The following is a 21,364-nucleotide window of genomic DNA, read 5'->3' on the forward strand; positions in this document are numbered from 1 at the left end:
CGATGGGTGGTGAATCTTAAATCCATTTTTTGGGAAAATGAGTTGACCAAATCCCCTTTGGAAATTTGCCAAGGGATTCTTCATTCAATTTCGAGCATTTTGACATATTATGGGCCTCAAACGGACATTCCTATCAAAAGTTATACGCGTTTGAAGTTAAAAAATTTTTTTTCCGTAAAAAGCATTTCGTCAGTACGAGCGGCGGGACCCGCCACGTGGACAACAACTCGCCAACCCCACTGGCGAGTCCACCAGGCGCTGCCACGTGTCCAACTCGCCAACCCCACTGGCGAGTCCCCTTCAAAAACAGACCCCCCCGGAAAAAGTTTCAAAACAGCCCCCTTTTGAAAATTAGTTTCTAAAAGTAACCTAGTATGAGAAATTTGCCGAGGTCTACCTTATTTTTATTTTTTGGGCATTGTGATGCGACGTCGCATAAGCCACTATTACATATGTTTTAGCAACATTTAACTAATTAATGTTCTAATAAGTAATAAGACCGTTTTGTAACATTTGTTAAATTAAATGTTAGTAAATTGTGATATTGTTTTTCTATACAAAGTTAAAATATTGTCAAAATATTTTTTGTTACATTATGTCTCTAACCGCACCTTTGTTCATGACAAAGTTCCCACATCTCTCACGCCAACTTTTACCCTCTATTCTTATTCTTCTCACGTGGTAGTTTCTTATGTTGTTCAGCCTATAAATATTTAAAAATTAATAAATTAAAATACTATTTGAACTTTTTTTATATATGAAAAGTTAATACTTAATAGTAGTAATTGAAATTTTCGGAACGAGTTACCAGCTTTGGACTGTACAGTAATCCTTGAGAAATCTCTCCTAAACTTTTTATCCATACATTAACTTCCTCAATTATTTAAAAAAACTTACACTAACATCTTTTATACATTACATTAATCCGTTAATTGTGTCACCATGTTTCCCACAAAGGGAGATTGTTGTTAATATTAAAAAGGAGTTTGTACAATTTTACTCTAGAGATATCAATCTAATGTATTCTATTATTAATGTTCTAAATATAATTGATGTATTCTATTAATCTAATGTATTCTATTATTAATCTCAGGACATGTTTGTTGGTGGGACAGCAGCACCAGCAGCAGTTACAGTATGGGCAATGTCAGAACTCATAAAAAATCCGAAGGCTATGGAAAAGGCACAGACTGAGGTAAGAAAGGTCTTCAATGTGAAAGGTTATGTGGATGAAACAGAGCTTGGACAGTGCCAATATTTAAATTCAATCATAAAAGAAACAATGAGGCTACACCCCCCCGAAGCATTATTACTCCCAAGAGAAAACAGTGAGGCATGTGTAGTCAATGGATATAAAATCCCTGCAAAGAGCAAAGTCATTATCAATGCTTGGGCCATTGGGAGAGAATCAAAGTATTGGAATGAAGCAGAGAGATTTGTGCCAGAGAGGTTTGTAGATGACTCTTATGACTTCAGTGGCACAAACTTTGAATACATCCCTTTTGGGGCCGGAAGGAGAATTTGTCCTGGTGCTGCATTTTCCATGCCTTACATGTTGCTGTCACTGGCCAATTTGCTTTACCATTTTGATTGGAAGCTGCCAAATGGAGCAACAATCCAAGAATTGGATATGTCTGAGTCTTTTGGCCTCACTGTTAAAAGAGTACATGATCTTTGCTTAATCCCCATTCCTTATCACCCAACATCCAAACTGGGCCATCTATAAAAACTATAAGCTGAACTGAGTGTGTGTGTGTGTGTTTTTATCATTAACTAGGTGTGTTTATTTATCTTTATCAAGTGTACTAGAATGTACGCATTTATTTCCCGCACTCCTAGTGTTGCATCAGACACCTCAAAAGTTTATTTCAAAATGTAAATTTATATTCTAAAATAAACTTTTGGAAATGCAATAGGAGATGCAGATATAATAACCTAGAACGTATGGTGATAAGAACACCATACATTGATGGATGGTGAGAGTCACCGAGTCTCATGTTAACTATCATAAAATCCTTTCTTGTAATTGAGATATTTATAGGTATTTCCTCTATTTATTCTTTTACGAATTGCTTAAGCTGGGATATTTTTTTCATGAATTAAAATGAATTTTATGAAAATATAAATTTTAGAATATAATATTTTTATGTTTGTTTCACGAATAAAAACGAATTTTTAAATGTTCTTATGAATTTTGAAAAAATATTCTTTAGAAGAAAATATTTATATAATGAATTGAGTAACTTTTATGAAATTGTAGGAACTTATGTTCTAATCCAATTGTAACTTACATTTTAATTTTAATTTTTAATTTTAATTTTAAAAATATTTTAGGAATATTAAAATCTAGCTAGTCAAACACATTTTTAAATATTTTCAATGAATATTTTTAAATTAGTACGAGCATGTTTGTTTCATGGGCGAGAACGTGAATTTGGGAATAAATTATTTTCATGTGTTGTGAGTAGGTTGTTTAAATTCAAAATAAAAATCAAAAACCATTAGAAAAATTGAAAATTAAACCAAATCATTTTTTTTTAGATTTATTTGAATGATTTTTTCCTCAATTAATTGGTTTGATCTAGTTTGTGATTTATGTTTTTGAGACCAATTCAAATACACTCTAGGTATGTATAATTATATATATAATTAATTTATCACTGTTTACTCTTATCAATAATTGATTACTGTTTACTCTTCAATTTGTTCTAAACATGTAATCACTTATCAATAATTGATTATTTCTACTAGTTTTTTTTATAAAAAAAAATAACAAATAAAAAGTAATCACTTTCAAACATGTACAAAGAGAGCAATGATAAGTGCTCCTTTATTGAAGATGATAGGTTTAAACTTCGTACCAATAATGTGGCAAAAGATAAAGATTGACGGATGTCCTCTTCAATTATTGTTACAGAGAATTATTTTGTCGGGTATTTTGATCTAGACCGATTCTATCACTATGGTTTTTTAAGAGAAAGATTGTTTCAATGTTTTATTGTTTTTAATTTTTAAAATATAAGTAATTATTTTTTTAATCTTTCAAAAAAATATTTGTATTAGTCTCTTGAATTTTCAAAAAATTATTTTTAGTCCTTTTTTTGCTTATTATGTTCATAATTTGATAATCTGTGATAATTTTTAATCACTAAATTTATGTTTTTTAATTTGTTTTTTTAATTTTGATGATTTTAAATCGTCAAAATATTATATTTTTCTCGTATGATTTGATCACCGTCTTTTACACAATCTTATTATTTTAAAGAAGAAAAATATAAATATAAATGTGAAATTCTTGTGATTTTTTTACCTATTCTAGAAGTTTTAAAATATCTTAAATCATTTTAAAGAAATTAAATTAAAAAATATTTCTTGACGGTGAATTTATTAACAACTCACAAAGTTAACATGCGGTCTTAACATTTTAAAAGTTTAGAGACTAATAAAAACAATTTTTTAAGGTAAAAAAATATCTAAATTTAAAGGATTAAACACGTATTTAAATCTTTTTAATTAAATAGTTAATTTATTAACAACCCACAAAGTTAACATGCGGTCTTAACTCATCCTTAAGTGACAATTGCATGATTTTGTGGCAGAAGTAATTGAGGTTGTCCTTGTTTATCATCGTCTCGATGCTAAGGATAAATTCATAGTCTTAGACCAATAAAAAATTAGTTAATCAGAGTAATCAGAAAACTATATATATTTTGTCTTTGTATGAAAGTTTGGTGCCTCTCTTAAGTTTCTTTCAAAATAGTTATGGAATGAATATGATATCCATTCAGAAAATTAGAGACCACTCAACGTTGTTAGGCTTGGGATTATAATCAAGTCTAAATCAAATACACATCCAGTCCCAGGAAAAAAATGATTTAATTAGATTTGGATTTTCCTAATTAGCTAAAGCAAAGGTGGGTTTGTAAAATGTCAATTGTTTGTGCAAAGCAATTAAGTCCTTTTTTATAATATATATATATATATATATATATATATATATATATATATATATATATATATATATATATATATATATGATAACAATGCATAAAGAACAATCACGCCATGTCACATCTACATTTATGACGAGGCACGCTTGACTTTAAAACAATAAATTATGTATTACAAACTGAAAGTTTTCCTTGCTCACAGATACATCAAATAAAAAAGAAATTTATTCATTAACAAATATTTAATGCGTGTTTGGGTATTCGACGAACCAACATTGGTGAAAAATGAAGTTTGCAAAAGCATCTCCATCATTCCTTTTGCGTTAATATACGGTTGACCATTGAATTTAAAATTGAAATTCGTGCTAACAAGATGAACGGAAAGTCAAACATGCTTTTAATCTCATTAAAACTTAATTATTCTCAAGCAAAAGACCAATTATCTTGAGCTCAGATTTAAGCTTCACCATTTCATCCTCCGGAAAAATCATGGTCAGAAACTTCCCATCAACACCATTCTCCATAGAACCTTTGGGCAATGGATACACCAAAACAACCCCTTCATCTCCAACACCTTGAAGGGTGTAGTAAACAAACTTTGGTGTGTGTCCCTTCAATTGCAAGTCATACACATTGGTTTCTTGTAAGTCTAGAAATGTCAAGTTGACACCATAGACGAAGAAATCACTCACACCTTGGTCTCTCTCAACTGCTTCCTCAATTTGCTTCCTCTCATCCACACCTTGATCCACAAGCATGCTAGCTAAAACTGTCAAATCAGTGTCAAGAATTGAGGATTCACTTGCAGCATCAACCTTGCATATCACTTGGTTGTTACCAATGATATGATTGCCCCTCTTATAGGGGTTGCTTCTACACACAGTTACGGTTTTGGGTTCGGATCCTGGTCGAATTCGGGCCATGCAACGCCAAATCATGGCACATAGTGATTCAAAAGGAGGGGTTTGGTCAAGACTTGTACCCCAAATTTGTGCTTGCAAGTAGTTCAACTGGGAGCTAGTTAGGTGGAAGGAGAATGTCTCCATTTTTTTGTTGTTGGCTGGAATCCAATGATCTCCCACCGGGTCGATCCGTTTTGCTGAAACTGGATCCTTTTCAGGTCCGGGCTGTCCGGGTGTTGGGATGGATCTTGGGATGTTAAAAAGCATTTTTAGGCCCATATTTTTCAATATTAGACCCCAAGAGTTAATGAATTCTGAAGCCGAAAGAGGATCCCCCAATACGTGGGCCCAACTAAGACCCAATGAAATTCCGCCGCACTTAAATTTAGTCACCTGCAAAAGCAAGGTTGTCTGACTTTTTATTCAAAAGTATTTTGTGTCATCATTCTCTGCATTTATTTTTTTTAAAGAAAAATAAATAAACTCCCCGGGGAAAAAATTCTCAAAGTTACCGGGATAGTGTTGGAGGTTGGCGAAAAATTAATATGATTTTTAATTTTAAATAATTATATATTAAAACAAATATTTTAATATTTTTATGAAATAAGTATATACGCTAATTTATGTAGGCTATTAAAATACAAATTTTAAAAATATCATGAATTTAAAAAAGCTATATAATATATAGTTAATTTTAAAAGTTTTAATTTAATGTTTATAATGGCATGTTTATGCTTTATAGTGATAGCTAGAAGGAATAACCATCTAGAAATATTTTTTTCAGATTTTTTATTTATATTTCGTTTTTACCAAGTATAAAAAGAAACAATTAAACGTATTTATACTCGTTTATCTAAATAAGATTTTCAAAATTTTGCTTCTAATTACTATTATTGTAGCAAGGATGGAACATTTTAAAAACGGATATGAGACATCAATAATATTAATGTAATTGTCTTTTAAACAACTTTTGATCATATTTAAAGATTATAAATTATGCCTCTCACCTAAGACGACATCTATCTTAATTTTTTTTTTCGGAAACCATCTTTCTTAACCTGTCATTCCCTTGTTCGTGTATTAAGCATTAAAAAATAAAAACAATAATAATTTTGCCGTATTATTCTTTTCGATAAATTGTGTTTGACAATTTGTTGTGTATATATGTAGAATTATATTAAAATCCTCAGGAAAATAGTCTTTAACTCTTTATCGAATTTTAAACGTGTTAATGATAAACTTCATTGTATAAAAGAAGAAAAAAAAAACGTGTTAATGATTCCTACCAGTATCGGGTCATTTATATAAAAAGAGTCTGATAGTAAATTCAAACTTCATTGTATACCAAAAAATATGTGTATGATAAGATTTGAAGATAGGTTTAAATACTCCTATAATATGTAGTACTACTATTAAATATTAAGTAATTTTTTATAAGACATTAATTGCATTTATTTTTTCATATAATATTTATTTATAAAGTGTTAACAAAACTATAAGAAGATTAGCATTACTTAAAATCAAAATATTACCTCGGATTTTATTTTATTTTTATAAAAAACAAGTAATGATGTATTTTACAGTATAAAGGAATCCTTATTAATGATACCGAGGGCTTTTAGCTTACGGTCTACAGAAATATTCAAATATGTTTGGATGCACCTTTTTTCTTTTTTTGTTGAATAGTTAAGATCTACCTTATCTCTCTTATGAAAGGAATGTCCACCATATAATACTATTTGTATTAATGTAAGGGTAACTTATGAAGATAGGATGCTATTAACTTCTCTACCAGAAAAAGCATGCGACTAATTAACAGGTCACTGTTTCAACCAAACCAGGACATGATAAAGAGTGTTAGGGTCCTTTCGCACGTTTTATTGTACTATATTGTGCAGAGGGGCACATTAAATGAGGAAATATTTTAATCGTTCATTAAAAATGTATACTAGTTGAGAATAAATTTTAACAATTGTGTGATTTGTTTTCTGTATATAGTCATATATTTAAGTTTAGCTGTTAATTTTTTAATAATTAGTTATAACTATTTTTTAGGAAATGGAAAATACAGAGAGAAATATGATTTTAAAATGTTCTTATTTAAATTTCAAATATATTTTTTTTCTTTCTCCATTTTATTAATGTATCAAAGATTCGGTAAAACTTAAAAGTGTCAGACAAACACGTGTTGCACAGCTGTAGTCACCACTCACTAGTGTAGCAGGACTAAACCCCAGCTAGCTAGTAGCTACTCTTTTTATGGCATTGACTACAGTATTTATAATTACTGCTGTATTTATAATGTGTTTGGCCATTTTGGGTGAGAGGGAGAAAGAGAGAAATATTGAAAAGAATTTTGGCCATTTTCTTTTCCCGTAAAAAGTAGATCATCTTTTGAAATGTTAAATCAATACAGATAAAAAAAAAAAACAGTCCTCAACAACAGTCAGTACCCAAGGAAAATAGCTTTGGAGTACCAATTTTGTATCTAGAGAAACTTATAATATATATTTTTTTTATCATTAACAAGTAACTTTAGCATATTGATTAAAAAATTAAAAAATATTTATTACTAACATAATTACACTTTTTATCCTTAACTTATTATTATTTTATTATTATTGTTTTTACAAAATTTCTCCAACTTTTTAATTTTTTTACAAATTTTACTCTTAATTTTTTTTGACAAATTTCATCCTTAACTTTTGTGCTTATTAATAGATAAAATTTATAATTTTCTTAAAAGTTGAAGAAAATGCACTAAATCAAAAGTTGAAGTTAAAGTTTGTCAAAAATTAAAAAAAATTGGAGTAAAAACTGTAATTAAACCTAAAGTTTAAATCATATTTGGATGGTGAAAAAATAATTTTAACTTTATTTTATTATATATGTTTGATAAAAATCACTTTAAAGGTATTTATAACTGAATTTCAATATCAAATTTTCTGTTTGTCAAGAAGGCAAAAGCTAAGCTATTTCTTCACTGGCATTCATCTGGTAAATTAATCAAAATATAAATGTACTTTGGTTTACAGTGAGGAAATTACAGAAATGAAAAATTCTGATAAAAATAACACTAAAAAAATCGTATGAAAGTAGTACTTTGTAATATTTAAAAAAATGAATAATATGTGTGTGTCAGGTGTGATGCATCATATAGAATGTTTAGGGAAATTATTAAGCACCTGGAACAAAACAGGAGGAGAAAAAGATAGTTCTGGGCCAATGACTTGGTGAGAGACGAGCAACTTGTACAAGGGCCAATCCTTCATGGCTAGCCACTCATCTAGGGTTTTGTTGCACTTGGCCTCAATGAACCTTGCTCCACAATCATTGCACTTGATTAAGGGTCGACCGGAATCCGATCGCCGGAACCGGCCACAGGTGATGAAGTAATGGTTGAACAAAGTGAACATGCCATCCTTAATTTTCATGATGGTTAGGTCTTGTGCAGCCTCACTATCAAAGAAGTACACCACTCTAAGGTAGTGAAGCTTCATGGCCAAGTCCAAGCCACCCGGGTTGTGGAATACGTCCGACCCGGTGGCCCGGCCCGGCCCAACTGAGGATAGCCTCACATCATGCACTACACTCTCTTCTAAGACCATTTTTTGGTTTGATCCTAGAAATTAAAAGAGAGAGATATCACAAGGTCAAGAGGGTTTGGTTGTGTGTTGTTGTTGTTGTAAGAAAGTGAATGCATATATATAGAATGATGAGTGGTGTCATAAGTGAGGGACCATGGAATGGCTAGTTGGAGATTTAATGGAAACTTTCTATGCTTTTCATTCCCATTGGGTCGTACCAAATAAACGGTTAGAAACGATCACTTCCTAATTGAAGTAACATAAATATTTTTTAAGAAAATTTTATTGTCCATTTTACAAAACTCTTATTTAATTATTCTTTTGTATTGATTATTTTCAATTAAAATATCCTTAATTGTTTTAGTCCATAATAATAAATGTTATAAATTATCTTTTTATCTCTCTTATGAAAATTGAATATATTAATTTAAAAATTGAAACTCATTGTTATTATTATTATTATTATTCTCTCTCCACACTTTAATTAATTAGGTGAAAAATAATTAGAAGAAAAAATTTAAATAACTAGTCCCACTAATTTTAAGAGTAATTTTAGGAAAAAATTACAAATAAATCTAATGTATCACTTAAATTAACAAATTTAATTATCACTTTTTTTTTCTGTAAAAAACAATTTTTTAAATATGTTTAAATTAATTATAAATGTCTTATATTCATAAACGAAAGAAGTTTGGACTCAGAATCGCTTAATGCAAATTCAAAAGAGCAGAAAATATTATTAATAAGTGCATTAAAAATATTAGTAAAAAATTAATAAATAAACGAATTTATCATTAAATTCGTATTGGAAATCATGAAAGAATTTATATATTCTTTTACAACATTTATAATGATTTGGAAGGAGTAATATTACATTTTTCATTAAAAAATTTACATTTTTTGTTAGCATTTTTCATACACTCCTCTTTGTTTCTTTTTAATTGTCAGATTATATTTGACAATGTTTTGTTTCTTTTTTTATCCTGTTTTTTGCTTTTTTCTATTCTGAAAAACTGTCATCGTCAAAATTCAAAATAACGTGAATTACTTTTTGTTAATTATATTATTATTTTTACTTAATTTTTAATTAATTTACACTTATGCATTTACTATAGAATAGAGATGAAAAAGAATAAAATAAAAAAATCCAAAACTATTTTATTTGAATAAAAAAATTATTACTTGTTTTAAGTTTTTACATAAAAAAAACTTTAAAAAAGACAGATGAGAGAACGAATGAAATAATTTTTAAGCAAATATTAAAAACACTGGTTAAAGAAATAAAAAAAGTAAACTTTTTAATGAAATACGTAAAAATATGTTTTTCTATGACTTTTATATACGTTTTTATATAATTTTATAAAAATTATTTATTAATTAATATTTTTAAGGTACTAATTATTAATTAGTAATATTTTTTTAAAAAATAACAATATCCTATTTTTTAAACTCCGTACTTCTTTCTACACAAGTATACAGCTGCCAAAATTTTGATCCAAATTTTGTTCGGCCATCACTGTCTCTCTTTATCCGTATCTTCTCATTAGTCAAGTCATAGTCATCAATTTATTTCATCTAATAGTTCATATTCATGAAAATTGGTCAATTTACTTTTTAAACTAAAAAAAAAATTCGTCAATTTGTTCAGTTATTATAGTCACAGATTAGTTATCGTTAATAAATACTACCTTAATCAATACTATATTAAGATATTTGTTCATTAGCATAAAAATTTATCAATATTATTAATTAGCGACTAATCTGTTAACCAATCTCCAAAAACATTGAATGATTTGTATAAATAATACGTAATCCATTTTTAATAATATTTATCAATTTAGTGATAAATATACTAATAACGAAATAAATTAACTAATCGTCAGAAAACTATATTAAAGGCAATCATTTAGTTTGATTTAGATAAAAAGAGACTAGTATCGAAAAAAAAGAAGATAAAAAGAAACTAGGGGATAACTTATAAAGTTTGTGCAATAATTTAAGATCTCATTCGTTTTGTTTATATGTAAAAAAATAATTTATTTAACGAAAAACTGTGATATTTGACCTAAGAAAAAAAATAAAGACTAGGAAAAAGTTGACTGAAAAACATCTATTTACATCAAATTTCTATATATAAAAAAAAAGATATTATGCAATACAGTAAAAAAAATATGGAATGGAATAACTGCGAGAATTTTCTTTTACGATTCCTGCTTTCCCTTTTATACCCGGACTCATTTACTACTAATGTGATAAATTTTACAGGATAGCTAATAAGTTATTGTCCCTGGCCCACATCCACATGGTAATTAATATTATAGCCTGGTGACTGGTGAGTGGTGACATCTCGCAGATTTATAGAGGAAAATTATTGATCGATATCATCCACATTGCCAATTTATACCCAGTAATTTGCAACTAATTTCTCTGTCACAAGGGATATTTGTAATCCTAAATAAGAAAAATGCTTATATCATTTCTATGAATTTGGTGTTTCGACTTTCAATAACGTTTGAAGTTTTGAACTGACTCAAACTATGGTTTGGATGCTAGTAGCATCAACAGAAATTCAGAAGTTAAAAGTATATAATTACTCAAACTGTGAATTCTTAAAATTCAATATCATATATTTTAAATTATTTTATTTACTTTCCAAATTATATTATTACCTTTTGGTTATTTTATACTGAGTCGGTGGCTACTTTTAAAATATCAAACTACCAATGTTTAAGATGTACATTGTGATTATGAGCTTTCCATGTAAGAATGAAAAACATAAATTATCCAAGTCATATAATTATATTTGAATAGTTAAAATTTAAAATCTCATTATTGCTTAAAAGAGTTATGTAAATTTTTTTTAAAAAAAAAAAACTTGTATGATTTGTATTATTTAAGCTTAACCATTCATATAAATCGTCTCATCCAAAAGTAAAGCAACTGAAATTCATGCTTTAAATCCAATATATAACTTTTATTTAAAATAATATATATTTTTAAAAATATTTTAGGCCTCATTTCTCATTGGATCCATCCTATAAGGCAGGTATACTTTAAATTCGAGTAAAATATATATATACTCACAAGTTCACAATTAATTTTCGTGTATATCACCAGCTTGCATAGCTGAATACGGGGGAACATGCACGTTCGTGTTACTGATGCAACGTACAAGTATGCAACTTATCTGAATTGAATAGGCATCACTTTCATGTTCATCAACCTTGATCGAGTTTAAACAGGTGTCAATGGCCTATTGATAGAAATGAATAATGTCTGAGAAAGTGGTTGAAGTGAAGATATAATACTCCTACTACAATGCATGCTGATGTAGGTAACTAAATCTGGGTTGCTAAATTAATATGCCATCAAAGTTTTAAATTCGATGTAGTTCCATTGGTTTATAGCTGACACCTAGACACTTCATTTTGCCCGTTGAACTCAAGGTAAAATCAATAGCTTTGTGCAGCTCATGTGTCCTGCTTAGTTTTTTACAATAGATCGGAGTCTAGCTCTGTCAAGTTCAAAGTTTTCGATGCTCACCGTTGCAATGATTTTCATTTTTGGCTAATGCAAAAAAAAGAAAAAGAAATAACAATTTAAAGTTAAAAGGTTTTATAATTAGCTTTATTTAAGCTTTTGTCATTTAATTATATTGTGCCTGTGGTAGTTTTTTTTTAGTTTTTATTAGTATTATTTTTTATCATTAGATATATCGTATATTTTTGGTTGTTTAGGTAAAGTAAAAGCGTGAATCAATGCTACAATAATGAATTTTGTACACACAATCGGGTGCTTGCCTGAGCATTCTTTCTGCTTCATTCACCAACACCTTTTAATACTACACCAGTAAAAAGTTAGTTTATATATAAAAAAAATGCCAGAATACAGCATCTGAAATTAATTGAGCATGGGCACATTGGATGGCGCTACAAATTGGATTCAAAATTTCTCTTCAAATACCTAAAGGACAGAGATCAAAATGCAGCATAATAGTGTTAGGTTTTGTGAAGGTAATGAAGTTATGGTGGATGGCATTCAAAAGATTTATTTATAGACTAAAGAACATAAATTGGATGACATTTACCCATCTTCATTTTTTTGTTCTCTTTCTCTTATCTTTCCTTTTAGGTTCTTATTCACATGGACTAGTCAAAAATTTTATATCAACTAATAATATATCCAAAATAGTACATATATAATACGTAGTGAACAAATTTTATCCCATGAGTTAATTCTCTTTCTCCTCTTAGTTTCATCATAATTAGTAGTAATAAGTAAGTATTGTCTCTCGATTCAATTTTGTCTGTATACAAAATAAACCTTCCACCGTATAATAGAAAAGAAAGAGATCTCCTGTCTCTTGGTCCCCTCAATCATCTTTTCCTTTGAACCCAAATTGGACCGATTCAATTCAAGGGTAGATGAAGCTCTATCAATTATGGAAGGAAGCTGCTTGGAGCATCCAACATTTTTATTGGTACATCCAGTAGTTTTTTAAAATGCCAAAATTATCCTTATTTATATTTTAAAATAAAATAATTAAAATTTAAAAAAAAAACTCATACAGATCATAATCCTTTTAAAAAAAATCAATTTTAAAATTTTCAATTATTTTTTTATAACTAATTAAAAAATAAATAAATAAATTCATACGAACTGATGATCCGTATGAATTATATGAATTGACAATTCATATATTTTAAAAAAAAATAATTTTAAATTTGTTAATCATTTTTCTAATAATTAAAAATTAAAAAGATTACTGATCCGTATCAATTTGTATGAATTCATATGACTCATATGAATCATCAATCTATATGAGTTTTTTTAATTATTTTTAAAATTTTAAATTATTTTTTTAAAAAAAGTGATTAAAAATTAAAAATAAAATTATACGGATAGCTAATTCGTAGGATCCATACGCTGTATGAGTTATACAGATCACAAATCATCTATTTGTATGAGTCATACATATTGTCAATATGTATTTAAAAAAAAAAGTAAATCATATTTTAATCCTTTTACTGTCTTACTAGGTTAGGAGAACAACTCCCATTATATATGGAAAGGTTCATTACCCTCTTTATATCCTTTAATTTCTTGACTCCACATTCTAAGTACGTTCGTTGTAACTAATTCATTCAATTGGAGCAAAAGCTTTTGGTTTTCTTGAAAAGCCATACAATCTCCACTTCTTTGTTATGCTAGCCCAGGTCTTCATTTCGTCAACTAATGATGCAATAAATAACTTTGTTAATTATTTAGCCTTTGCTTAAATTTCATAGAACTGCGTAATCTCATTTTGTTAATTTGACTAAAAGAAATAAACTTGTTAATAAAGTTCCGGTGAAGTTTCACAGAATAAATTTTGGTTGTAACTAATTTTGAGAATTTCATCATCAATAAGAATAAAAATAATGTCGATCCAACAGGCCTAAAGTGAATTTAAAGAAAAATAAAAGAGTTACATGTTAGAATTTTTTGTCAAAATATTTATGATCTATATACATATATATCATTTTTATCAATATATACATGGCTTTTTTTTGCTTTATAAAAATTAATAATAAATATTTTTTTTTTGAATTTAAAGCTTAAGTTTTAATTGTTTTATTTTCGGGTTGATTTGTTTTTTTTAAAGGACCTTTTGCGTTCATCTGAATTAGAAAATTGGGACATGAAAACGAAGGATAAGGGCAAAAAAAGTTGTTTAATTTATGAATCCGAATTAAAATCAAGTGAAATTAGATCCTAATATTTTAATTTTTTTTCCTTTTCAGTGTTTATTTATTTTAGTTTTTTTTTTCCTTTTTAGTGTTTATTTATTTTAGGCAAATTTGCACTTTTAGTCCCCCAGTTTATTTCCAATTTCGGATTTGGTCCCTCTATAATTTAATTTACAAATTTGGTCCCCAATTTTATAAATCTCTGCAAAATTGGTTATGGAAGTCCGATTTGGATATTAACCGTTAACCTCAGACGATGACTGCCACGTGTCAATACCACGTATCAACATTTGAGTAGTTTTCTGTAAAAACTTCATTTTTTGTAGGTAAAATTATACTTTTGGTCCCCTAGTTTTACTCAAATTTCAATTTTGATCCCCTTATAATTTAATTCACACATTTGGTCCCCTAGTTTTATAAATCCCTTTATAAATTCAGCCAAATTTTATTACTGGAGAAGTTGTATTTCAAATTTCAAACAAAAATATCATTGTCATACATGGGCCACTTAAGTAGTCGTATACACATAATATCGCATGGAGAAAAAAAAAAGAAAAAAAAAGGGAGTTATTACAGAACCTGTTAAAGTAAGATATCTGAAAATTTCATACTCAAGTTGGAATTCATGCGTCACTTTCCCAAGTTGAACAACCCCGGAAGTGGGAGAGAGACAAATAGTGATTTTTCTTTGGATTTCAAGTGAGTGAAAAACTTGCGATGAAAAAGAAGTGCGAAATTTATCAAGACCTACCATATTTCTAACACCATTAGCTAAACCATTCAAAAGATCAATTTTGCAGGAACAATTTATAAAGGGATTTATAAAATTGGGGGACTAAATGTGTGAATTAAACTATAGGGGGACCAAAATCGAAATTGAAGTAAAATTGAGGGACCAAAAGTGTAATTTTACCTATAAAAAATGAAGTCTTTACGGGAAATCACTCAGACGTTGACACGTGACAGTCAATGTCTGAGGTTAACGGTCAACATCCAAATCGAGCTTTCAGACCAATTTTGCAGAGATTTATAAAATTGGGGACCAAATTTGTAAATTAAATTATAGGGAAACCAAATCCGTAATTTGAGATAAAGTGAGGGACCAATTTTACAATTTTGCCTTTATTTTAGTGTTTATTTGAATTCTTAAAAGGAAAATATTTAATTACTTACTGTTTTATTATCATTTTTTCTTCGTATAAAAATGATATAAAATTTCAGCTAGTAGGTGTCCAAGTAAAGTTGCCGGACCTCCTACGTCATCAGTATTACACGGATCGACATGAACCTAGCTCAGCAAACCAGGTTTTGCTAACCTTGTTATAGAAAATCCCTTTCAAGCCGCAGGGTTAGATACGTGTCTTAGTTATTATTATTATTATTATTATTATTATATGTCGAAGTCATACTTAGTTATGATAGCTAGCTAACTCTTTTATTAACTATAATAATTGGCTACACGTTGCAGCTGCATCATTCATACATCAAACCACTGGATTCCGAAATTTGCAAATGGCCTTCCCAAACCAAGGGATTTAAAAGAATAAGAAAATACGTCTATTTAGAATTGTTTGGATAAATATACTCATATACTTCTCTAAAAACACTTATTGAAAAAAAATTAAAATTAAAAAAAGATATTCTTCATAAACTAAAATTATCTCATGCATGAACTAAATTGTAAAAATTCTTCCATATGAGCTTTTGTAAAACATGAATTTTAAATTATGAAAAACTTATTTTTTTATCCTAAAAAGTATTTTTTGGATAAATTTATCCATGCAGACATACAGGCCTTATACTAAATAAATAAGGGATTCTTAATTTTGTACGTACTTTTGAATGTAATAAGGATGAGTTGAATACTAAAAAATTAAAGAGTAAGGAGAATTTCTTACTTTTAGCATAAAAATGTTGTTATGAGTGGTAAATAAATGACCCACAAACTAAGGCTGAAAATAAATTAAATGATCCATGTTGGGGGTATATTTGTGTATAAATAGCAGCAAAGAAGGCATAATAAATAGGGGAGTAGTGGACTTGGAACAGCTCAACAGCAAGCCAACATACACAGTGGTTCTGGCCCTGATGGTACTCGCTTCTCTCTCTCTCTCTCTCTCTCTCTCTCTCTCTCTCTCTCTCTATATATATATATATATATATATATATATATATATATATATATATATATATTGTCTGATAATAAAAAAAAATGTTGTGCATGTTCAATGACAGAAACAAGCTTGCTAGCTAGGAGTTTCTCTGTACCCTATAATTAGAATGGTGATATATCACTTTTTTCGTGTAATCTAAAGAAGCTGTGTATTCTACTGTAAGAAGAAATTTATCTGAAATCACACGCTTATCCCAATTCTGTTGCCATTTATGGAGTAATGGAGATCAACCCTCAAACCTGAATGGTCCCGACTCCCCACGTTGGTTCATTTGCTTTCTCCAATGAAAAATTGATATTTATTATTGAAATACTTCTAATATATACTGCACCCATTCTTATATAATAAATTCAATTTTTATTTATCAAAGTAAAATATTTTTTCATAGTCTTTTTCATCCACTTAGTATCTTCAATAAAAATCATTTGCCTTTTACCTATTTTAATTTTCATTAAATTGTAAAACTGGCACAAATCATTTACCATACACTCTTTTTTTCTTCTTCTTTTCATGCATGGCGCGTCATTCATAGTAAGAGACACATGACTTATTTTTTTTAAATTTAAATTTTTTGGATTTTGTTTAATTTGATACTTCAATAATTATAATGTCAATTTATTTTCTACATTTATTGATAAAAAAAAAAGAAGAGAAGGTTGCAGAACAAGCCTATTAACAAGGATATGAGAGTCTTCACTTCACATGGTATGGTAATTGCAGAATGAACGCTTTGGTGGTGCATGCATGCAGATGCGCTGTCAGTTGTCTAGTGGTTAGAGGCTAACTCATTAAAGAGGATGCCAACAGAATTTATAGCATTGGTTCAACACTTCAATTCAACGGTTCAACTTGTCACCAAAACTACATATTATTCAATACATGTACCATATGTACTATAATATTTATATCTTAATGGCCAATTGCTGAAAGTTTGAATCAATAATTAAAAGTACATACATTCAAAATAATAATAATTAAAATTACATATGATATAAATGTGCATTCTGAATTCTAAGGTGCAAAAGAAGAAAAAAATACTTTTAAGCTCCATGTTGACTTTGTTATATTAATGGGTTAAAAATAAAACAAAAAACTAAAACCACACCCAATATTAATACAGACTAAAAAGGGTACATTTAAATTTACTAATATATTTTAATTATTTTTAAAAATTTATTAAAAAGATAGAAATAAACAAACTTTAAAATTGTCATCATATTTCTTTTTTGGCGTGTTGTCATATTTTAAAATACATCCAAGGTAACATATTCCTTTTAAAACTAAAGTGAATATACGTTACAAATCCCATACATCCAAGGTAAAATTGTTTAGGACTCTAATAAAACCACAAAGCATAGTATTTTTATTTTTTTTTGTTGAATGACAAAGCATAGTATTTGACATCATAATTCGTTAAGCAGACGTACACAACCGAAAACAAATAAAAAATCAATTGAGATATTTCTCACACTTCATCATATAAAAATCACTATCATAACCTGTAGGAATAATATGAATAGATTGTATAATTGATTTTTTTTTCTTCTACTGATTTTATAATTTTTAATCAATTTTAATTAACTAAAAAATATATGTTTAAAAAAGTGCAACAAAAAATGTATAACTAACACTTCTCTGAGTTATAATCTTCTTTAGCAAACATTTAGAGCATGCTTGTTTTTCATTTTTGCCGATTAAAAAAAATGTTTAATTTCGCGTTTACATGACAGAAACTTGAGTCTTAAATTAGTCAAACTTAATTTTTCATTTACCATCATGGTTGTTAATTAGTTACAGACTTTATTTGGATGGTCCAGACTCAAGTAAGTTAAAGCTATTTCTAATAGGTTTTGCATCCACTCTAACACGAGTCCATAAATTTATTGCACACATATCCCTGAATCGCAATAGAATATAAAAAAGTATATATGAGTATTAGAACTCATTTTAATAATTATACACCTAAAATCAATTTTAATTACAAATTTCCATACAACTTTGTATAACAAAATAAATTTTTTAATATTTATTATAAAAAAATCACATTACAACAAACTCAAACTCAAGTTTACCTAGAATCGAATCTAGAAATTCACATTCATTCAAAATCAATTCTATATTATAAACACGATCCAAACGCACACCAACTAGTGAGAATCTTTATAAATACACGTACAATGAGAGATCAACACATATAAGCTCAAGTAAATAAAACTAATATTTGATACCATTATTTATTAACAACGAAATATTATGTACTGTAAGATAGTTAACTTTGTAGTAGTCTCTTTAAAAATTAATTTGGAAGAAATTTATAATTAATTAATATTATAAATACTGTATGAAAATAAAATTCAAATAAATTTTCTTTTATCGGATTTTATACCATCATTTCAGTCAGAAAACTGAAGACTTAGCTTCATCACCACTTTTGTGTTCTGCATCAGACTTGGACCAAGTGGTATCTGACACGTTCCCACGAAGATAAATAAGCTAATGTGCCAACTTCTAGCAAGGATGGGGCGTCATTCATTGTGAGGGACCGAACCATGTTCTTAATTATTATTATATATATATCCATGAAATATATTTTTTTTGCCTCCTAATTAAATTTTCTACTTCTATCATAAATTTGGCCATAAGCCCAGACTATTCTCACTTGATCACTATAACTGTAATCATTTTACGTTTGTTCTTACAAAAACAAAATTGTGACTTTTCGTCCCTACAAATGCATAAAATTTTAGTTTTGCTTCTATGTTCCCTGTGCAAACACTGGGGAATAGTTTAATTTTCTAATCATATAAAATTGCTATAAAAAAGCATTTTCATACAAAAACTAAAACTTTTTGTTTTTTTTTTTACTTAAGTGAGGAAAGGAAATTTCAGCCTAAGGGGTGAAATCCCAACTATAGGTTGACACCTGGCCCCCTACTAGGCTCAAACAACCCCCTGAAATACCAAAAAACAGGATCACGAATGAAACATGAAGGAAGGAAGGAAGGTTAGAACTATTACGACTAAGGTCAGACAAAATAAAGGTTGGGAGAAAATCCCAAAATGAAATGTTGGGAGAAAGTCCCACCAACAGAAACCTGTATTATGCACACTGAAGCCTGCAAAAGACTAAAACTTCAAATAAGAATAGCTATACAAACACACAAGTGGATAATTTAACTTTAACCATTATTATGCTTTCCAACGTCGAACCAATACATTTAATTTAAGATGCATATATTTCGAACAGACTTTGACTTTATGTGGCTTAATCAAAAGTACTATAACGTTGGACCTATATTTTTCAAAATCATGGTAGATAATTTATTTTTAATGTTTGTAACAAAAAAAATTACTATAATTGTACCCAAAAAAATTTATTATTAATGTTCATGTCGGATGATAAAATAATACTAATAATATTCGTGTCTTTTCAATTGTCATAATATTTTCGTCATAAAGATTCACGGTTGACAAAGGAATGATTTTATCTTTTAAATAAATAAGACAAAGGAATGCTTGTTTTTTTTGTTCAGTTCATTAGCTTTTTAATCTTTCCTCTTGTTTTTAGTTCTAGGCTTGGCCGTCCTTTATCAACAAATAAAAACAACTAGCATAACTCTACTGGGCCAAAGCCCAAATATATAAGATATATATGTTATTCAATGTTTTATCTCTGAAAAACATGAAGGTCAATTGCGTCTTGCATCTCCACAATTACTTTCTGCACCTTTTGAAGTTTTTAGAACACCTAATCTAGAATGTAAAATTATATTTCAGGTTAACCTTTTCGAAATATAAAAATAAAACTCACATAATTTAGGTATGATATGGTAATTCTAGTTTCTTTTGAAGTTTGTCTTGACATGAAAACTCACTTTGTAGCAAGACCTTTTAGTTAAGTCTATAAATTTACTTGTAAATAAATTAATAAGCCAAAAATTATATGTAAATAAGCTTATTTAATCCTTTAAATAAATTAACAAATATAATCTCAAAATATTATAATAAAATTTTAATATAATATAATAACAAAATATTATTATTTGTACTTATTAAGCTTAACTATAACTCTTAAAAAAACTTATTTAATATATAGATAAGTTCAAACTTCAAATTTAAAAAATTAATCAACTCAAGGTTTGTTAAGTCTATCCTTAACATATTCCAACTTATTTGCACCCATGCATCCGTGATGTCTCCCTCACGCTAGAAGAAGCGTGAGATCCCGTCGTGTACTTTCATGGAGATGTCATTAAGGATTTTTGTCATCAAGTTAATTAGTTCCTTCACAATGCAAAGTATATATAATCAATTTAATTCCTCAACCATGTCAAACAAAGAATCCTCAACCGTGTAAAATGTCATCAAATTTTTTAAGATTGCATCACACTCATTTTTTGCGTTATGATAGAAAGACAAATTTTATAACACGTTAGATAACCGTAAGTGAGACAAAGAGAGTAAATTGATTATTTTTTTTAAATGAATTGAAGTGATGGGCATTTTTTTTTAAAGTAGAAATCGGAGTTTTTTCAATTTATTTTTTCTCCTTTTGCTTTATAACTATTATGCTTCACACACAGTGTTCTGAACATTCAGTACAAAAATACCAACAACCGGATTTATTTAAACATTGTATTATTTGCATGGTGTGTACGGTTGACATATAGTTATATTCATATTCCTTATGTATGTGATCAAATACTTAATTGAATTCTCGGTTTTGTGTCTATAAAAAAAAATTGAAATCAACCCTTTAAATAGATCTTTATATTATAAAAGATTATTTTTCATTCTTGGTTGGAAGATACTTGAACTCTTGTGTTTATCTTTGTAGCTAATTTTACTATTCTCACTTAGCTTTTATGTAACAGTATTGGTAGCAGTAAGCAGTAGCTTCTTTTTCTGTCAAATGAATTAGTTGTTCCAGGTCTAGTGAGGGCTCAGATACCATTTTTTTTTTTTTGAATAACTGATACCAATTTGTTAGAAATGTATGATCAGAAGTCAGAACTACAGATT

The 21,364-nt window shown here is 28.4% G+C and overlaps 2 protein-coding genes across 2 annotated transcripts in view; one reads left to right on the forward strand and one right to left on the reverse strand.

Annotated features, from left to right (window-relative positions):
* Positions 1–2,023, forward strand: part of LOC100779120 (cytochrome P450 71D10) — a 5,093-nt gene extending 3,070 nt beyond the window's left edge. The window contains exon 2 of the mRNA XM_003532694.5: positions 1,094–2,023. Coding sequence (XP_003532742.3) covers positions 1,094–1,726 — 633 coding nt within the window. The 3' untranslated portion in view covers positions 1,727–2,023. The remainder of the gene's footprint in view (positions 1–1,093) is intronic.
* A 2,027-nt stretch (positions 2,024–4,050) lies between these two features.
* Positions 4,051–8,586, reverse strand: LOC100789605 (protein ECERIFERUM 26). Its single transcript, XM_003531173.5, has 2 exons — positions 8,038–8,586; positions 4,051–5,245 (listed from the first exon to the last, which is right to left on the reverse strand). The coding sequence occupies exons 1-2, from the start codon at positions 8,458–8,460 to the stop codon at positions 4,364–4,366; spliced, it is 1,305 nt and encodes a 434-aa protein (XP_003531221.1). The 5' UTR covers positions 8,461–8,586; the 3' UTR covers positions 4,051–4,363.
* Between the last annotated feature and the right edge of the window lie 12,778 nt (positions 8,587–21,364).

The sequence above is a fragment of the Glycine max genome, chromosome 8, assembly GCF_000004515.6.
Source record: "Glycine max cultivar Williams 82 chromosome 8, Glycine_max_v4.0, whole genome shotgun sequence".
NCBI lineage: Eukaryota > Viridiplantae > Streptophyta > Magnoliopsida > Fabales > Fabaceae > Glycine > Glycine max.